General features: G+C 40.3%; 1 protein-coding gene across 1 annotated transcript; it reads left to right on the top strand.

Annotated features, from left to right (window-relative positions):
• Positions 1–1,010: 1,010 nt before the first annotated feature.
• LOC117471389 (polycystic kidney disease protein 1-like 2) lies at positions 1,011–21,189 on the top strand (the record flags this gene model as incomplete). The annotated part of the gene is made up of 42 exons (XM_034116359.1): positions 1,011–1,091; positions 2,591–2,843; positions 3,474–3,632; positions 3,716–3,904; positions 4,431–4,541; positions 4,849–4,996; positions 5,116–5,345; positions 5,435–5,845; positions 6,265–6,392; positions 6,488–6,626; positions 7,332–7,530; positions 7,636–7,747; positions 7,837–7,978; positions 8,178–8,390; positions 8,786–8,928; positions 9,219–9,398; positions 9,474–9,611; positions 9,949–10,095; positions 10,175–10,299; positions 10,394–10,514; positions 10,980–11,108; positions 11,196–11,421; positions 11,572–11,762; positions 11,855–12,085; positions 12,475–12,576; positions 12,669–12,847; positions 12,934–13,080; positions 13,174–13,373; positions 13,643–13,869; positions 13,953–14,169; positions 14,485–14,957; positions 15,563–15,659; positions 15,741–15,881; positions 15,961–16,146; positions 16,755–17,085; positions 17,398–17,531; positions 17,629–17,756; positions 17,839–17,999; positions 19,986–20,196; positions 20,315–20,416; positions 20,503–20,634; positions 20,749–21,189. Coding segments are annotated over 42 exons (7,485 nt in total), but the record flags the coding sequence as incomplete, so codon positions are not given.
• Positions 21,190–21,391: the final 202 nt, after the last annotated feature.

The raw sequence follows: 21,391 nt of genomic DNA, 5'->3' as shown, positions 1-21,391 counted from the left end.
CAATTTAACATTGGAAAATACTGCTAAAAAAAGGGTCTGTAGTAACTCTTTAATGCTTGGAACGGTTATATTTATACTTGTTTCCATACTTATCATCACACCATCAATATTATCAACCCTGAGAAGACAGAGAAACCTACATTACTTCACATCTTAAAAGTATTTTATCAAGTTGTTTTGTGCGTTCTGTAGCATTCACCAGTTTTATATATTATCTTGAGAGTAGAAGATAGCAATCTTAAACAAGGATGATTTAGTGTAATCTGATATATTACAAATGTCACATGCTTAATGTGTGACAGCCCCTCTGCTTCCCTGCACACATTAAACATTATTATAGATTTCACTTACTACACAATATCCTCTAAAATAGTACATTTGGTATACAGTTGATGAACAAAGGAAGAGGTCAACAGTGGAAAGGACTTTCTCTAATGTTTTGGAACATCAGTGAATATTCGCAGTCCATGCATTCCTTGAATCTCTTCCTTAAGGGCCTGTGGAGAACAAAACACAACAGCTGATGAGTAACATGCAACAAGCACAAGTATAAACTTCAATCAACTTCAATGTCCACCAAGGTCAAAGGATAATCTTGAGAATTTCAAGGGCATTGTTGACAGACAGATATGGACAAGAGTCAAAGATACAACAAATATCGGACTGCATAATATGTCACAAGGGCTGATGTTATTTTGTATTATTTACCTCATTGACTAATTTGTGTTGTTGGATGGTCCTTTTTCCTTTGAACTCACTCGACTCTATATGGATCTCATACATGGCCCCACAACCACCTAAAAACAGCACAAGATCACACAAACAACCCTTTCATTTCAGTATGTTGTACACATGTCTAAAAAAAAAGTACTTGAACATCTGGAATAGATGCAGGCAGAAACGTGCAGCCAGTCACGTGACAGGTGTGTGTTTACCTGATATATCTACAACTTTAAGCGATGCGGCCGATGGAAACTTCTCCTTCAGTATGTTAACGATCCGGGTCTCTCCGTCTGTCTGTGTGGAAACACATCTCTGCTGCACATGGCCGGACACAACAACAACCTGTGGAGGCAGGAGGACAAACGAGGGTGAGCGACGAGCTACGTCAACTTTAGCTTTCTGCTGTTAGCATAACAGGTCTAAACTACAGAGAAGTGTATTTACTTGGTTAGTGTGAAACACCCGCAGAGCAGAGAGCATAGTTCCGCTCAAGCTCCGTTTAAGAGCCAACATTTTAAAGATATAGCGTCAGTATAATCCCGGGACGTTTATTAAATCTACTGTATTTATTCAAAAAGTCATGTCCTCGGAGAGAGCATCGTCTCACAATTATGACGTCAGACATCCGGGTGAGTCGGTTTGAGATTAAAACCTAAAACCTTAAAAAAAAATGCTCAGAGATGTTTGATTATACACGATAATATAATTTGGACTCACTAACATTTAATTACAATTCAAACCCTCTAAGATATGTATATTATATTGTTTATTCTTTTTTTTTAAATAATTTTGGAAAATGTTAATCCTTTCCAATCACATAATAGTTTTCTGTTTCGTATACGGTGTATCATTATGAGCCATTAAAAGGCTTAACATTGAAATGTTATTCTTGACATGTGATATACAAATATTCAGGTTAACTCTAAATATTCATAAATAATCCACTTACAATTGTGTATGGAATCTAATGATCTATGAAATAAGCACATTGGAGACAAAGGTGCTAGTAGGCTATTCAAACTTAATCTTATAATAATTTAAACGTATATTTTTCTCTGCAAAGAATTTCAGTTATCATATGAGATAAAACACAGTTGGAATTTTGTTCCGGTAAGCGAATAACGGTACAACAACAGGCCCCTGAAGCTGAAACTGTTGTCAAATCAGCATTAATATTTTTTCATTTACACCTTTGCTTTTCCTGCCATTTCTTTTCAAAATGTCTTCTGGGAAAACATCTGTCCCAGAACATTGCAGCTGGCATACCTAAATCAAATGCAGTTGTTGTTATGTCATTAATAATAGCTGTTTCTGTCTGCCATGTAAATGCTCTACTAATCTTCCATAGAGGAGAATTCTTCATCACGTTTATATTTTAACACATTAGTGTATATTTGTTTAAGTTAATAATTTAACACCATGTAAAGTTAAGGCTAATACCTTACCATTTTACACATCACTACTAATACATCAGGCCATTGAAACCCCTGGCTTCCTTTAAACTTCAGGTTGACATTTTCATGTTCAGGTCTGAAAGAGAAGCTTATCTCCCTCTGCAGGTTGTGGAGCCCTACATTAATGGAGGCAGAGAAGTAATCAGTGACTGTTGACAGGGAGCGTTGGCCCCCTTTCAATACAGGCCTGAGCCTTGTTTACACACAAGAATAATGGGAGCACAAAGCTGGACAGCCAGTAAGGAAGCAATTGTAATGTCACAAATTATCCCAAAGTGCCAACTGGTGACGTCAGTACCCTTTAAAGACATGATGTTGCCAACGAGTCTGAGCAGTGCAAGGGTGCAGAGATGGAAAGCACCAGTTTCCCCACTCTGACTTTAATGCTACTCTTCATCACTTGCTATGCTCAGGAGGATACAGAAGCTCTATCCTGCCCAGAATCCCAGGAGGACTTTGACGGCTCATGCTATGAGTTTGTGGGTCTGCAGCGATCCTTCCTCAGCTCCCAGGGGTGGTGTGAGCGAGGCGGAGGACACCTAGCCTTCATCCTAAATGATGAAACCCAGCAGTTCCTCCAGAAGCACCTGGACCCGGAGAAGGAATGGTGGCTCGGGCTGGCACCTGCCGCTCCAAACCTCACGATCGACTCTGCTGCCACCGATGGTGAGAGAGCATTAGGGAGTGAGGGGGGACAAACGTTGGCACTGCATGGCTTCTAATGGCATTGTATACCTTTTTTATATACTGTAGATTTTTTGTTTAAATCTTCAGTTTCTCTAACTACTATTTTTAAATACTTGTTACTGAACAACACATTTGAATCTCTGTGATCAATGATTGTATTGAATAATGTCAGTAATGAAGATTACCACCTCTGCTGCTATCTCATTGGTCAGCTGGCATGTCCATTGTATAGATCTGTAATGTGTTTGTTTACTGACATTTGTTAGAAGACACATTCTGATATCTCCCTCCTGCAGCTGGTGTACTAAGATATGTTCGTCATTCATTTAAACGTTTCAAAAGGCTGGCTGTCAAGTGGTCTGATTTACAAATGTGTCTTTATATCCTTTCCCCCTCATTCATCCTGTCAACGGCTCAATCTATTGCTTGGTTGTTTTACGATCCCTAAATTGCATCGTAACAATTAACTTAACAATAGGTACAGATAAGGGAAACAACCTTGTGTTAAACATCTGTGGGGATAACATATTTTTACAGCATTTGAGCCTAAATAGCTAAATTAAAAATAGTTTCTTTATCAAATCAAATGGTATTTTCTTTCTTTCCCAGGTTCCCTTGCCTGGCTGGATGGCTCAGATGTCAGCTATAGTAACTGGGTGAACATGCCAGATGCAGATGCAGCCTGTGGACATATCCTAAAACAGTCAGGTTTTCAGTGGGAAGCGGCAGGAAACTGCAGCCAGGAACTCAACTTCATTTGCCAGTTTGGTATACAATCATAAGTAAATCAACAAATAGTATTATACTCATGTTTTGTTTGCTCCCTTAACATTTCTTCTTTCTTTCTTTAGATTCTGGGAGATATATTGCCTGTGATGGGAAGAATGCAACAGTACAATGTGGTTCGGGTCAACTTGTAGAGATAGATGACAGCTTCTATGGTCGAAAAACAATTCACTACTGCCGATTAAACCCTGCTGCCTCACCCACATCCTCCCAGGAAGAGTGCAGCTGGATAGATGTGACGGATTCTGTAAAAGGTGTTATAAATGACATAAATATTTATTTTCCTTAACATGAATTATAAATGTGGGAACTGGCCTTTTTTTCTGCTCTGCAAACACATCAGCTGTGATGGAAGGCAGCTATGGGAACATGTTGGGCTTTGTTAAAGCGGCTCTAAGAAAATCCCCATAAATTATGTTTTTGTTTCATGTTTTGTGTCAAACACAAAAGCGATCATTGCCGTGTGAGTGCAGACTAAAGGATTACACTCAAGAGAAAAGATATTAGGCAAATCCCCCCCTAGGCGCTGAAAACATGGACTTTAAAGTATATTTACATTCAGATTCATATCAGTCTAGGATTACTTATGCTGGAGGACTTGGTGTCTTTCACTGTTGTAAATCCATCACTACACATGTATGTTTATTTACATTTAATAGGATGAACATTACAAGTGTCATGCTTACCTACCAAAACAATATTTTCAAGCCCTCTAAATAAGTATGATTGAAAGATAATCTGCAAAACATTTTCATTTCATTAATTTATGTGTCATTCCAGCTAATTGCCAAGGACGGCAGGCGTGCCAGGCTCCAGTGGATCTGAGCTCTTTTGGTGAACCATGTGCTGTGCTGGGAAGTTACCTGTCTGTAGAGTACACCTGCAAACATGGTCAGATTTTACGTCTACTATACAAAGACTACACTTTATCTCTCTTAACTATGACGTATGATCATTATTAGAAGGAGTAAATTCAATAACATAAGCCTAGCTTTAGCCATATAACCTACCAATACATTTCAAATAATTGCCTCGCTGGTGTTTTCAGCAGAGTCAATGTAAGTGTCCTGCGCTGTTTTACTGAAACAACAGGTGTTGACCCCATACTAGTGGTTAAAATGTCAGGCTTGTGATATGTGGACAAACTTTTCTGAAGCAATGTTTCATGGTACAATTTAACAATGTGATTTTCTCTCAGGGCTTCACTTGTTGTTGAGCAAGCTGGCGGCCGTCTTTGATAATGTCCCCATCACTGTGAAGTGGCTCCTTCATCCTTTTCAGGGAAACCTCACATGCACACTGAATGCTGGAGATGGCCACAATATTGATCCATACAGCCCAGAAGAGTGAGCAAGACTTGCATTAAACCAGATAAATATAAATAAAAAGATATTCAATATTTTTATTCATTAACTTTATAGGTGCATTTAACTGTATTTGTGCTTATACTTTACCTGTCTTGTAGGATGGAGAGCACTGTGATGCATACATTCAACCGACCTGGTGTTTTCATGGTCGTTGTGGAGTGCACTACCAAAGATTACCGTGTTACAGCTCAAAAAGCGATAACCATTCAGGAGCCTGTTAAAGATTTTGGTGTCATTAAGTGCTTTAGCAGAAATATGTCAACAGATGGCACTAAATGCAACGCTCTCAATGGCAGGCCTGTGAAGATCCAGGTGATAGTGACAGCGGGTGAGTCTGTCTAACACTGTAGGGGATAAATGCTCTGATAAATCACCAGAATGCAGAATAAATTGATCCCCTTTTTCCCCTGTAAATAGGTACAAATGTTTCCTACTCAATCCAACATGAAGGCCATCTGGTTGCAAACTCGTCAGCGGAGAGAGGGATGGAACCCCACAACATGACGCTGAGTGCAGGTTTGGTGGAGAAGCTTGGACCGGGCTGCCACAACCTGACTCTGACTGCCTCTAACAGAGTCACAGCCCACGCACTGACCACTGATCTGGGGCTGTGTCTGCTGGAGCCCATTGAAGGCCTGCAGGCCTCGGTGATAGCAGAGGACGACGAGTGTCCTGACTCTACTGATCTCATCTTTGGTGTTTCGGTGGAGCGAGGAGCCCCTGTGGAGCTGCTCTTCACTCTGACTGGAGTCAGGGACACGCTCTCCGAGACAAGAGACATGCTCAATGGCAGCTTACAAGCTTATACGTTCACCAGCCCACTCAAAGGTAGATGCTACTTACAGTACAGCTTGTATAAATCACCTGTATGATAATTAACCTATGACTATATATTTTTTCATATCTTACAGCTGATTTATTCTTTCATTGCAACTTTCAATGACTCCGTCAATTAACTTGTTCCTAATGACTTGATATCAATGTTTTCTGTTTCTGTTTTATTAGTGCGTTTTCATGGGATCGAGGAAGTTAAAAATATCCAATTGAAACTGCTTGGATCACATTAACTTCATAATTGCTAACGCTTTGAAAAAAAATAATTAACATTATGCTATGGTGGTTGTTTCTTATAATTGTTGTCCCCAGTTAGTAGTCCTTGTTTGATCAACATGTTGGTAGGATGAGAGTTAAATGAAAGCAATAAACCATATATTCACTGCTTTTAACTAAAAACTATTTTGCTGAAGGGCTGTTGAAGGTGAAGGTACGAGCCATGAATGCCTTCTCTGATTCTGATGTGGACGTGGACTTGGAGAACATTGTCCGGGCTTGCCTGAATTATTCTGACTCCACCCCAGATAAACAAGCAAACGGGGTATAGGACATTGTTATTAAACAATATTAATATATGCATATGTTTAAAGTGTTTCTGTGACAGCACAATGACTCTGACTCTGTTTTCATTTACAGACAGGTAGTGTGAGTACAAATGATTTCAAAATAACTGCTGCTCCGGACACTGTGGTTGACTACTCTCAGAGTGTCACACTGAGTGCGACTGGAACTGAATCATTGTCCAGCAAAGGACTGAAATTTGAATGGAAATGTAGTAAGTATGACCATTGTTCAACCACTTCACCAAGTCAAATTCCTCGTGTTAACCTATCTGGCAATAAACCTGTTTCTGATTCTGATTCTGATTCTGACTTGGCTAATATTAAATGATAGTTGAACCATAATTAAAGTGTGTGGCTGTGTGGTCCCCGATGGCAATTTTACCCAGCTAAATTTGGCTCATGTGATAATGTAAGTGCCAATACAAATTATCGTCATCAGTATTCAACTTTTACTTTCATTTCAGCCTTTCTGGTGTCAGACTTTCAGTTTCATTTCAGTATAAATCATTCTTACATTCTTTAATTAACTAAATAATCAGAAGCCTGCCATTTCTTCTGGATTCAAAGATTTTTCTGGTTTTTGTTAACGCACTTAACTAGCAATTGTGGTTTAGCCTAACCAAGACAGGTTTTTTTAAACCAGGATCTGATGTTTACATGTTTACAACTAACACAGAACCTCCAAATAGCTAGGACACCATCATTTAAATGCACACACTGTATCACACAGGTATTGCATGGTTAATGGTATGGTAGTTTCAGAGATTGCAGTTATTGGTGAAGTCCTACTTGGTTACTTTCTCCTTCCCTTAATGGAAATAATATGCTGCAATGATACTGTGTGATTTATGATATTTGTCATCTTTTCATTGTTGAAGTGATATTTTAAAACTATACTTCTGCTTCTTTCAATACAGAAGGAAACTGCAAATGCAAAAACAAAACAAAGGATGAAACTCATGTTATTGAAAAAGATTGCCTTCCGAATCCCTTTGATTTCTTCAATTACACTTTAACTGTGAGGAGGACCACCTGGTTTAGGGAATGGGTTGACTTTGCGTCAGCTTCAAAGTGCATTACTGTGGCTCCAAAAGAATTCAAAGATGTCACCATAAGGTAAAAAGGGAAAAGAATAACAGGAAAAAGCTCACGTTTCCAGGTTTTCGGCAGGTTTTATAAATACTAAAAACTGCATTCATATATTTACTTTCATTCTTGCAGTTGTGATGATTGCGCTTCATTAAATGTCAATGACAATGTAAGCCTCAGAATGAGGTGTGTGACAACCTGCCCAGAGGTAGTTTGGTATATTGAGGACCCAAAACCTGCGACAGTAAGTCTGGAACAGCAATACAATTGATTTTTAACTGTGGCATAAGAAATGAATGTGTAAATTGACCATAAATGACCACCTTTTCTCAGGATGACCTCGAAACATGTTACTCTGAAGCGGGAAGAAAGCCACCTATTGAGAGGCAGGAGGGAATCACTGAATATGTTGTGCACAGCCAACATCTGAAGGTTTCAAGGGAGACTTCACACAACATCAGTGTAATTGCTTATGGTGCGTTCACATCCCATAGTCAGTCATACGTTTCTTTTCAGCAAATCAAATTGTAGGTTTTAAAGGTTTTTGGGCCTTTTGAAACCCAGTGCTTTGTTTAAGACTACAAATGACATATTGGGAAGCTAATATAAAGTGTTGCTTTAAGAAAGAAGGTACATTGGTTTATAAAATCTGTATTTATTTATTTTTTCTGCAGGTCAGAATGAGCCAGGTTTTGCCAAGTACACTCTTCCATTACCCGGTCCTGAGCCAACTGAACCAGCTGCCACTGATGCTCCTGCAGAGCTCATTCCCCCATCATGTAGCATCTCTCCAGAGTCAGGAACTGTTCTTGATGCTTTTGACATCACCTGCCAAGCAAGCTCTTTCTGCTCCACAGGCTGTTTGTATTGCTTCAAAACAGAAACAGGTGAGAATGTGCCTCTTGATTTAATTAATGTTTCAACTACAAAAACAACTCTGTTATGAGGGAACCTTTAAAAGAGCAACTTGGGTTGTGCAGTTAAAGATTTATAGATTATTGATTGTACAATGAGTGAAAGGGAGTATTCTTTTAACAATGTAATATAGATATTTTGCTATCAAACCATACAAACACAAAATATTATTGAAAGCAGAGTACTTGCACATTAACAAACAAATGTCGAAGAAAGCTTGATGAGGAAAGCTGACCTTTGAAAGAACAGTTCTGCTCTGAAAATAATGACATGTGGAGAATTGTAATGCTTTTGTCATTAAGCAAACATATACATAATGGAGAATTAATTAAAACCGTTTTACTTAATGGCATATTTTGTCTTCAAGGAAAACATCTGCGCTGCAGTAACGCAAATGAGGTTAAATCTGTCTTCCTGCCTCTCGGAGATGCCAACAACAATTACAGTCTGTCTGTTGTGGTGACTATGAAAAATGAGTATGAGAAAGCCACCACAACTGTCTCCACTCAGGTTTGTCATCTACCATTAATGATTTATGTAAGAGAGAGAAGATGTGTTTCACAGACAGTTCACAGAAACATACAGATACAGTCCCATAACTCAGATGAGATGGGAGTATTGTGAAGTGTGATGTGTGTCATTGGAGGATAAGAGAAACGTGCTGTCCATGTCAAAATAAAAATAATAATAACGATGATATTTATAGAGGTAAAGAGGTTACAGAGTTTGACACAGTGAGCTTCACAATTGAGGGCCGATAAAGTCTTAAAATAATTCTGTCACTGTTTATATTCCTCAAGGTACGTAAAAGCAGCTCCAGTAAGTCTGTGGAGGCGCTCCAGTCTGCAGTGGAGGACTCGCTGAGTCAGTTAGAGCAGCAGGGTCTTCTCTCTGGAGAGGCACTCGGACAAATATTCACTTCAGTTTCTGATATGCTGAACACAGAGGACGACAAAGATCAGAAGGATGCAAGGACGGAGGTAACAGAATGCAGTTGATGATGAAAATGGATGTTGTTGTTGCACTGAGAGTTAATCAGCATCTCCTTCTTTCAGCTAAGGAAGCAAATGCTGACAAAAATGACCAAAGTACTGCTGGACTCACCCAGCAACACGACTCAGGAAGTGCAAGTGACGGCCAGGGCTGTGGCCGGACTCACCCAGCGGCCGGACGAGCTCACACCCGCTGCTCAAGTACAGTACAGTAGATAACATTTCTGGTAATCAATATGGAAATGCAGTATAGACAGTCCTTTTTTTAAAGACTTTGTAAATTAAGGCTGAAATCTGAGTTACTGGCACACAACAAAATAAATGTATAACTTTTGGTTCAGGATGCTGGACAGTATTTAAAAGCATTTTATTTCTTAACTGCCTGTTTCAACTTAAGTGAACTTAGAAGTAATATGATGTTTGGATAATAATTTCATTCATAAATGTGTGGATCGTAGTATGATACATGTCCATCATCTCTTTTAAAAGTTGTATACATATCTACTGTATCTGATCTGTTGCTGTACTTCCTCTTCAGGAAGAAGCAGGTTCATTGTTGGCAGACCTCAGCTTCTCACTCAACACCATCAGTGTTAATCAGGAGGACGGAGATGACGGAGAAGTCGTGCAGGCGGCTACACCAATAGTCGAAGCAGCCAGTAATATTTTGAATGTTTCGTCCAATGTAAGAACAAAACTGTCACTGATATTGCTTAATATCTGTTTTTCCACATACCAAACAACATACCATTTGTTTCCCACAGAAAAAAGTCTCAGATTTTCTTCTTACTGGGATAGGAAATGTTCAAAGTGCTTTGCTGAATAATAAAAAGCTGAATGGAGACCCTGCCATCATTGAATCTGGTCAGATCAGTGTGTATGTAAACAGGTAAGAGATGACTGACAGATGAACAAGCTAGTACTTAAAAATAAACTAGGGTTTGCTGTAATAACAAAGATATTTCTGATGCTGTTTCCCACAGAGTGTCTTCAGAAAAGATGAATTTGCAGGACATAAATGTCCAGAAGAACAGCTCCTCCAGATTTTCCTTCCCCAAACTGCCTGCTCATATTGTCTCTCCAGAGGAGCCAGTGGATGTCAGAGTGAGTGTGTGCAGTGTGAAGGGTAGATGCTGTTATAGCCTGATATTTGTTATGTCTATTGCCCTACTCAAGTGTGGTAGAAATATGTATATACTGCATTTGGACAGCAGGGGGCTTCCATAAAAAAAATCCATAATACTGGCTCAGTTAAAAATGAAGGTTTGTTCCTCAAAAACAATGACATAATTGTTTGCATTCCTAACAAATCTTCTTTTTTTGTTTAATGCTTGCACTCTTTTGGGCCAAAACGTGTAATCTTTCAAAGCTAAATACAGTCGAGGAGAGAGGAATTGTATCTCAAAACGTTATTAATATCTGATAACACTGACACCTACAACTGTGGAACCAAAATAAAAAGACTGAGCCATTTTGTCTGTAGGAAAGTGTACATAAACAATATGTGGGATCAGGTCTGCTTAGAAATGTTTTACGTATGAAAAAAGATCAGTGTCCTGCTCTTTCCAGATGATGAGTTTTGAGAAGAACCCATATTCTTGGAAGGGGGGAAACATCACAGGAACTGTTGGGTCTGTCTCTCTCACCAGAGTGAACGGCACTGTCATTCCTGTAGAGAATTTACCCGACGAGATAGAGGTAATGTTTGTTTTTGAGTTGCTTTTCGTTACTTTATTCATGGTGACTGAATAATTGTTCAGACTAATTTGTTTTCTTGGTTTTTAGATTCTCCTACCCAGGCTTGATGTTGGGCAGGAGAACAGCACAGTGCTAGACCTGGCCAATTACAGCACATTAATAATTGACGTTCCCTCTCCGGATGTTACACTGGTGCTAAAAATGGAGCCGTCGGAAAACATCTCCTTTGTGATATTCCTGGGATTTAAAGATTATCCAAATAATGAGAATTATATAGCCAAGACCCAGTTCCCTCTAGAGAATGCCAAAGAAGGTAACATTAGGCTTCCATATATACTTTTTACAGTGCACAGTATATTGCCTAAATACAATTTTAATCTATATTTGAGATCATAATGAGATAATATGCTGAATATGTACATATGTGCCTCCATGTGTGTGTGTTTTCTGTATTTGAAAATAGAGGAAAAATACACCTGGGTGCTGAGTCCCAAAGACAGAGGAGGAGAAGTCGGAGAGCACTACCTGGTCATGAAGCCCATTATTGAGCCAGGCGTAAAATCCATCAACGCCACAGTCACTGTCATTTCCATCGCTGCCCAGTGCAAATACTGGAATGAAACTGACACTTCTTGGAGTGAAGATGGCTGCAGGGTAAGAAAAAACACACATCCGCAGTGGTTTCATCAATATCTTTAAAAAGTGATCCCTGAAGTTTAACAGCCATGTTTTTGTTTTTCCTGCAGGTCGGTCCTCTCACCACGCCTCTGGTCACCCAGTGTCTCTGTAACCACTTAACTTTCTTTGGCAGCTCTTTCTTTGTCATGCCCAACTTGGTGGATGTCTCACGTACTGCAGAACTGTTTGCTACATTCACCACCAATCCTGTGGTGGTGTGTTTTGTGGGGGCCATCTTTGCTGCTTATTTCTTGGTGGTTGTGTGGGCACGCAGGAAAGACATCCAGGACTCAGCTAAGGTGATTCTAATCAAAGACTTTCCACACTTTATATTTTAGATTTGATATGGCAGACCATTTGGGAGGACTAATTCAGACTCTGTTGCCTACACATACAAAAGTATACTCTCAAAGTATTAGCACCATGGTAGAAAACCCCATTTTTTAAAATTTAAGACATCTCAGTTCTATGTAAACTGGGTGTGGTTTTTGCATTAAACCTTGTTCTACAGAGTAACAACCTGCTCTGATTTACAAAATGCACTCACATTAAAATAACTAAAATAGCAAGTCTGTGATTTAAATGTATTTCAATGTTTTATTTATCTTACATTTGATGATGTATAACATGTCTACCTTAATGTCATTGCATTTGCTCATTATAAATGTGACTTCACACTCACTTGCAGGTCAAGATAACAGTACTGGAGGATAATGACCCCTTGGCAGAGTATCGTTACATGCTGAATATCAGCACAGGGCATCGGCATGGTGCATCCACCTCCTCTCAGGTCAGTAATGCCTGTTGACACAAACAAAATAGTGCTTCTGTTGCACATTATTTATGATACTGACAACTCCATTTACCTATTTTTGTTTGTAGGTGACGATAACCCTGCTGGGCACAGAGGGAGAAAGTGACCCCCACCACCTGACGGACCATGAGAAGCCAGTGTTTGAGAGGGGTGGGGGGGACATGTTCCTGCTGACAACACACTTTTCACTCGGAGATCTGCAGAGTATCAGGCTGTGGCACGACAACTCAGGAGCTCATCCTGCATGGTACGGCCTAGAGCATGAGACATGGTGATGATTACATGGGAAGCTTCATTTTTGGCACACACAATAATTATTTGTATGTAATGTAGGTATGTCAACAAAGTGACGGTGCAGGATCTGGAGAATGGTCAGAAATGGCACTTCCTGTGTAACTCCTGGCTGGCTGTAGATGTGGGAGAGTGCTCTCCAGATAAAGTGTTCCCAGTAGCAACCGAGATGGATTTGAAGCAGTTTAGGTAAGACCGGACATGGATCTGATTCAACATATTACCAAGGAATCTGAGGTGGTTCATTATTTCTGAATCCACTTTTCCCATTTATCTTTTTAGTAACCTGTTCTTTATGAAGACAGCCAAGGATTTTAGGGACGGCCACATCTGGTTCTCTGTCATTAGTCGGCCTCCCTGCAGCACTTTCACTCGTGTTCAGCGAGTGTCCTGCTGTTTTTCCCTGCTGCTGTGCACCATGCTGACCAGCATCATGTTTTGGGGCATCCCCACTGACCCCTCTGAGCAGACTATGGACCTGGGTAGGTAACAAAACCTCAAATGTCAAAGCTTTCAAGGCTCTTAAATTCAGTTTTTAAAATAGAAGGCAAGGCCGCCCCTTGGGGGGTCTAAACATTTTCAGGGGAGGTTCATTGAATAATAATTCTACATTAGGTATTACATTAGGTATTACATTAGAACAGGATTGCGTAGAATAGCCTTCCCAGAGTCAAACAAATACATACCTGATGAAGATCAAATCCTTTATGAAACCGATTTAAACTATCTAAATTAACACTTTACTTTGCAGGTCACATCGAGTTCACCTGGCAACAGGTTATGATTGGCATTCAAAGTTCAATCATCATGTTTCCCATTAATCTCCTGATCGTGAGTATCTTCAGAAACACTCGTCCTCGAGAGAAGGGCGCCAAGACGGACACATCTAAACAAGGAAAGACTGGTCGGGTTTCTCCCAAAGAGACGTCTTCCCCTCAGAAAGAGTTGAAGGACATCACACCAGATACTGTGATCAAGGTAAGGTAATATAGGGCATAATTACTCATCTGTCCTCCATGTCCGAAGTGTTTAAAGTGCTTTCTTTTTGGTTTCTTCATTAGGATATAAAGAGAATTGCTCAGTCACTCTCTAAGGCCATGAAGAGTCCTCTGCCTCACCTGGAGCTCCGGCCTGGACATCAGACGGACATCAACACGCTGCTGTCTCTGGTGGAGGACATCATACGGCAGCAGAACCGTGCTGATGGAGACTTTTACACTGAGGCCTCTAAAAGGGATCGCTCTATGATTCTCAGCTTACGAGCAGTTAATCTACAAGGTAAACCGCAACGTGACCTTTACAACTTTCTTCATAGCTTGTGTTTCACATTTTGACTGGCTGGTCCATTTGGAGGCTACATATTTGGCATTTAATACATTAGGGATATTCAAAAAGCTAAAGGAATCTACACATATCTAAAAATAATGCAACAACCTCAAAGAAATCTCTTAAAAGAAAACCCAATGGCTCTGAATGTGCATTGTTAAAATGTGTCTATCTCTTTATCCATAACAAATGTTTACTCTGAATGACACATATTGGCATGATGCATTTGAAATCTTGACGGACTAACACACATTTTTGCATGGACAGAAAACAGTGTGTGTGGGAGCCCTGAGAGGACTTCAGAAGGGGTTCAGAAGAAGAGCAACAACAGTCGGTACCTGTACAAGCAGCTGCGTCATGTTGAGAAGGAGCTGGGTTTGCTGGGTCCGTCTCGCTTTCCCAACCCAGACAGCTTCAACCGAGCCATGCAGCAAGTTCAGGGGATGAAGGGTCTCCTGGAGTACCACCTCCCCTCGTCTGACCTGGAAGGAGAACAGCTGGACGGCAGCCTTAGTCCTGATGAGAGCATCAACGGAGACTCCACCAAGAAGCGATCCCAAGGAGGGCTGCCGTGGTGGTTTGTGTTTATTGGCTGGATTCTGGTGATCGCAACCAGCGGCGTTTCAGGATACTTCACCATGATGTACGGGCTGACGTACGGGAAGGACCGCTCCATCAGCTGGCTAATCTCCATGTTGGTCTCTTTCTTTGAGAGTCTCTTTATTACTCAGCCGCTGAAGGTGAGCAACATTACAGCTGAAGATCCGAACAAACAAGGATAATATAAATAGTTTTGCAAATGTTTAAAAAGTAATTCAATAAGTGAGCTTGGTCTGTTTTAACAACAGACCAGATTGTTTTGTGATAATGAGATGTTACTAAACAGATAAACTTAAAGCCAATTAAATGATTTAATAAATCAATCAATTTAATATATTCTCATGTCATTTAAATTAACACTGAAACAGTGAAAGACACATTTTAGTTATCTGAGATAAAGGTCAAATTAAAGCAAACCAATAGACAATTGGAGTCAAATCTAAAAAACTCTGATAAAGGACAAATAAATAAATAATTTAATAAATAATTTTATTAGGTTTTAAACATATTTGGGTTTTATAAGTATCTTTAGAAATGTTTTAAAATATTTTGTCTATTACATCTATTCAATTGTCAAATATATATTTTAAGGAATTGTATTAGATATAACATCAATAAAGGAATTGCTTTATAAAAATGGGTCTTTCTGGGTCCTCCAGGGTACCTTCCCTGTACTGTAGTCTGCATTGTATTTATGATACATACACATTATGATCTAGTCATACATTCTGAACTGCCTTCACAGGTTCTTGGATTTGCTGCTTTCTTCGCTCTTGTCCTGAAGAAAGTGGACCAGGAAGAGTACGGAGAGCCTCAGTTAGAGGACAATCTGAGAAACCCAGGTTCGTATTTTACAGTTTTTATTGTTCTTTGTATTGTTTTGTGTGGAATAAAAAACATATAGTACAACATCCCTCTCTTAGATGATCCCGATGCGGTGCGTGCAGCAAGAAGAGACAGCACATGCAGTTTCTATCAGCCGCCTCCTCCTACTGACATCGAGAAGATCAGAAACAACATGATTAAAGAACAGAAAGTCTTCGCCCTCGTAAGAGAGATTCTTGGTAAGAGAACCACTTTCAAACAATATAGGAGGCAATGTAATAGGTTTTAAGATGCTGATGTGACATGTTTGTGATGCAGCCTACATGGGATTCATGTGGATGTTGCTCCTGGTGGCGTACGGTCAGAGGGACCCCAACGCTTACTTTCTGACCCAGCACATTCGACAGAGCTTCAGCAAAGGGATCTCAGAGAGTATGAGCATTCGGGATGTGTTCGACTGGGCCAACACAACTCTGCTGAGCAACTTGTTTGGAGAGTACCCAGGTCAGTGTGTTGTAACCTTATTAACTGTATTTAAACGATTCACCTTTAACATTTGCATATCTTTGTTTGTCGACTTATTATAAAACGTAAACACATGCAAAAGATTAGGCTGTCATCATTTGGTGTTTATACACGTAGCTAATATCAGCCTTTTTTTCATTTTGGCTTTGGTTACCTGATGTTACAGTAGCTTTGTTCCTTGTATTGAAAATAAAAGGAAATAATAGGCTGGTATTGAGGGATTTCTGAGTATTTCACATTTAAACTTAAACCCTGTATGAACATTTACAATTATCACCTCATTGTTCTTTTTGCTGTTGAAATATTATTTTCAAATACGAGATATAATACACATTTGTAATGTGTGAACTTCAACTCTTGCATGTGCCTTTGTTCCTTCCTACTCTAATACATATACTTAATTATGTCAACAGTATATTTATGTCTTAAGGTATCGTAACAATGTAAAAAGGCCTGGTGTAGTTCAAAATATGGATTAAGTATAACCCAAACTAAACGTTGACACATAAAAATATGTTTTATACAAAACGTTTTTTATGAGTTTTCATTAACTGTCTTTATTCTTGTTACCTAATAATCTTTCACAGGATTTATCACTGATGGAAACTCCAAGCTGGTGGGTAACGCTCGTCTTCGCCAGGTGAGGGTGCTTCCAAACTCCTGCCATGTGGCTCCCTCCATGCAGAAGTCTGTGCCGGACTGTCACGCTCTGTACTCCTGGGAGATGGAGGACATGGGCTCCTACGGTCCAGGATGGAGCCGCTCTGAGGGGGATAACACCTCGCTGAACCTTCAGAGCCCGTGGACGTACCAGTCCCAGAGAAAACTGAGGGCCTACCCCATCTGGGGCAATGTGATGCTCTACAGAGGAGGAGGGTTTGTGGTGGATCTGGGGCCAGATTTACAAAATTCCAGCAGGTATAATATGTGATATATGAAGAGAACACTGACAATTACTTTAATCCAATGACAGGCAGATGATAACTGAAACAATGAGTCTACAAATTGATTAGTTGATGACATTAAATTAATGTCAAAACGTTGAAAGTTCAAGCTCCTTAAGTCTTGGGAATTTCTGCTTTTTCGACATACAATAATTAGAAAACCTGCATTATTTATTGTTCACCTAACCTAAAATGAATTTCACATGTTTTCTTGTTGATAGTTATATACAACTCAATTGCGCCACGCTTGCCCTTATCATATCATTTAATAATGTTGTTTCTGTAGATCCCTTCAGTACCTTTATGACAACACCTGGTTTGATGTGTACACTCAAGCGGTCTTTGTTGAGTTCACCGTGTACAATGCCAACGTCAACCTCTTCTGCATTGTCACTCTCATGCTGGAGACCACAGCTTTAGGTACGCAGTCCATGTCCAGCTTCTGTTTGTGAGCTGCACAGAAACTCTCTTTACTGTTCTAAGACTCATGTTGTCGGTCTCTTTGTATTTCCTCCAGGAGCTTTCCAGTTTCGCAGTGAGCTTCAGAGCGTGCGCCTTTACCAGTCAACCGGTGGCCTTCACATCTTTGTCATGGCCTCTGAAGCCATTTACTTCCTCTTTATCTTCTATTACATGTTTATCCAGGTATGGACTCATATAACTAGAGTTTACTAACATCAATAGTAATAATAAAAGCTTCTCACATAAACTCCTCTCCTCCTGACAGGGAAAGCTGATGAAACAGCAGAGATGGACTTATCTCAAGAGTAAGTTGAACCTGCTGGAGCTGGCCATCATCATCCTCAGCTGGAGCGCGCTGTCCGTCTTCATCAAGAGGACTTTACTGGGAAACCGGGACATGGACTACTACCAGAACAACAAAGACCAGTAAGCAATATATTTAACACAATCCATGCAAGTAAATACTCATGGTCTCTTAACATTGGTATGAACAATAAGTATTGCTTATTTAATGTAATACAGTAGTAATACGGGTACAGTTTTACTATTTCACAATAATTTAGCTTTCTTTATTCTGTTCAGATAAATACTGGGAATCACTGACATAAAACCTGAACATTTTGTAGGCACAAAACATATGCATTGAAATATTTGAGGAGCTTGCAAACAGTTGTTACGGCCCGTCCACACAGCGGCGTGCGTTGAAGCTTGCTCCATTTTTTGGAATATGAGGAATTGACCTGCGGTGTGTCTCTCCCAGCATACACGCGGTTTGATTGGCTGCATAAACGGGATTTGATTGGCTGACGCTTCCACCGAAGCTTCAGAAGCTTCAAAAGTTGAACATTGCTCAACTTTTGCAGCCTGAAACGCCAGCAAAGCTCCGCTCTGCTTCCCACAATGCAGTTCGGCGAAAAGTGAGGCAAAGTGACGTCACCCCATTGAAAGTGAATGGGCAGAAGCGTTGGAAGATTTTTTTAACGCTGCTGTGTGGACGTACCGTTAGAGCAGGGGTCGGCAACCTTTTTGATATGAAGTGCCATTCTAAAAAAAATGTTTTATCAGCGTGCCGACGATCGTGAATTATCAACGGGGGGGTTTGAAGAGCTCGACGAAAACACTCGTGAAAAGTGATGTTTAAAACTCAGTTAATGGGGCTCATTCACTGGCGCTTCCACAAACAAAAACCAACATAATTGTTACATTCAAATGAAGTAGCCTACATTATTCAAGTTTACATTAACTTTGGATAATAACACGGGAGAAATGAGCGGAAGCGCTCTCTTTTCCTCTCTCCCTCTCTCTCTCTCTCCTGACAGCCTGTCAGTATCTCATGCAGCTCACTGATCCAGTAATGAGTGACAGTGAAGAATAAATATATGTATAACTAGTTCCAAAGGTAGATAAAATAGCTAAGTGTGTTAGGTCTAACTTGTGTGTTTTGCTCCGCTCACCGGTCCGTCACAGCGGGTGGAGCTGCAGGATTTCTGCTTCACACATGTTGCACCACTATTTTATTGTCATTTTCGGACACCTTAAAATACTGCCAGACTGGTGAAGCGATTTTTTTGCGAGCTTGTTTTGCCGCACACAGAGAAAAGTGTCATGTATGTTACGCCTCGCGATCGGCCTTTTTAGAGAGCACCGATCGATCGGCAGAGAGTGAGTATCGGCCGATATCGATCGCCACGCAAAAACTGGGGCATTTTTACAGCTCCTTATGGGTACTGCAATTTGTGAAGTGCTTTCCTCTGTGGTGAAACTATCAGCCCTGCACCACGGAGGAAAGCGGCAGAAAGTCGCCTGGAGTTAAAGAGAGCGGGGCTGCGTTGCGTGCATGGCTTCCTTCTGCAGGTAACGGGGAGACGCGCTCTGGCGGCGGTCTCGTTCAGGATCCGAAAATAAAATAAATATTTTGTACACTTATTCCACTTATTCCTAGTGTGCCACTGGTTACGGTGCCGCGTGCCATTGGTGGCACGCGTGCCAGGGGTTGCCGACCCCTGCGTTAGAGTATATGCTATGCAGGTGGTAGCTGTGAATGTTAGCTACTGTACCTTGAGCAAGTGCCACTTTGCTCTGTGTGAATGATGGCTTGCAGAAGTAAAGAGCTTTGAGGGGTCATAAAGACTGCATAAAGCGTTATATAAATACAGTCCATTTACCATTAAGCTAGTGAAAGCTCAGCTCATTTTACAATTTGTAGCTGTCTACATTTTAGTTTTTTTATAATCTGACAAATGCTCAGTGATAATACCCCATTTGAACCTTTAGAAATTAAAATATACACAGAATTTGTAAATTGAATTACAATTCCTATCACAAAATATTAGTGCATTCGTTTGACAGCTATTATTTCCTCAATCCATATTAAATGCAATACAACGCTCTGTGCTCCCACGCTGTCTCCAGATATGCCAGTTTCCATGAGACAGCCAAGGCGGATGCGGTGCTGGGGTATCTGATTGCCTTCCTGGTACTGCTGGCTACAGTCAAACTGTGGCACCTGCTGAGACTGAACCCAAAGCTGCACATGATCACAGCCACCCTGCAGCGAGCCTGGACTGATATCTCAGGCTTTCTGGTGGTCATGACGATCATGTTCATGGCCTACTCTATTGCTGTGAGCTGTTTCCCACACTATAACATCAACATATCAACATGCAGCTGGAGCCACTGCATTTCTTTCTGTTGTATCAGTGAAATAGAACTTTTCATTCACACAGATTTCTTTTTTTCAGTCTAACCTGATGTATGGCTGGAAGCTTTACTCCTATCGAACTCTGATGGATTCTGCGCAGACCATGGTCAGCCTGCAGCTTGGCATTTTTAACTATGAAGAGGTCAGTATGAGACTATAATAATTGTAGCACAGCAGATTTGGACAGCCGAACCTTCTTCAGTGTATGTCTTCCTTCTGATCCTGCAGGTTCTGGATTACAATCCAGTGCTTGGAGCTTTTCTCATCGGCTCCTGCATTGTGTTCATGACCTTTGTGGTGCTGAACCTGTTCATCTCTGTAATTCTGGTGGCATTCACTCAAGAGCAGATCCATCACAAGGTAACTGACTGAGTCTGACGTATTGTCGTATTGCACACATAGTCTCAAATAATCTATCCATTACAAATTACTTGATACTGATTGAGTTATGCATATTACTCAATGTTCTTCCAGCCATCCGAAGAGGAGGAGATTGTGGACCTGATGTTGATGAAACTCTTCAGTTTGTTTGGACTGAAATCTAAGAAACCAGGTGGCGACGGCCTCTCTGATAGGCCAGTAGTTTCATCTGCTCCACAAAATGGACTCTCCACGATTTCTTCTGGGAATATGTGTGATGGTTGACATGCTTGTACATAATGCTTTGCTTCAGTTTTTGCATTCACTGCTTTATATTTACCAATGCAAGTTTACAAATTATAAATGTCTCTCTACTCTCTCGCTGCTGATCTGTCACTCTGGTAAAAGTAGGAACTGAAGAGGATCCTCTTGTAATGCACTGAGGCACTGTATTTAGCCTATAGAATATGTTGTTAAGCTAATGCATTTTTGGTTTTGTGACAAATTCTTGTACAATATGATTTATTCCATAAAATATTCCATCATGGATATATATTGAAACATTATATTTAAATAAATCTAAGTAATCTATACCAGTGCTCAATCCCTATTATGAGTAAGAGATATATCTTACAACCTAGCACTCACAAACAAAAGGTGGCTGCTTAAAACAGAAATGATACAAACATTTAAGTTCAGGAATACAATGCCACTACCTTTAGGTGTTATCAGATTCAACAAGACACCATTTAGCTGT

Source organism: Trematomus bernacchii, unplaced genomic scaffold (assembly GCF_902827165.1).
Source record: "Trematomus bernacchii unplaced genomic scaffold, fTreBer1.1, whole genome shotgun sequence".
NCBI lineage: Eukaryota > Metazoa > Chordata > Actinopteri > Perciformes > Nototheniidae > Trematomus > Trematomus bernacchii.
This window is presented reverse-complemented; position numbering and strand designations above follow the sequence as displayed.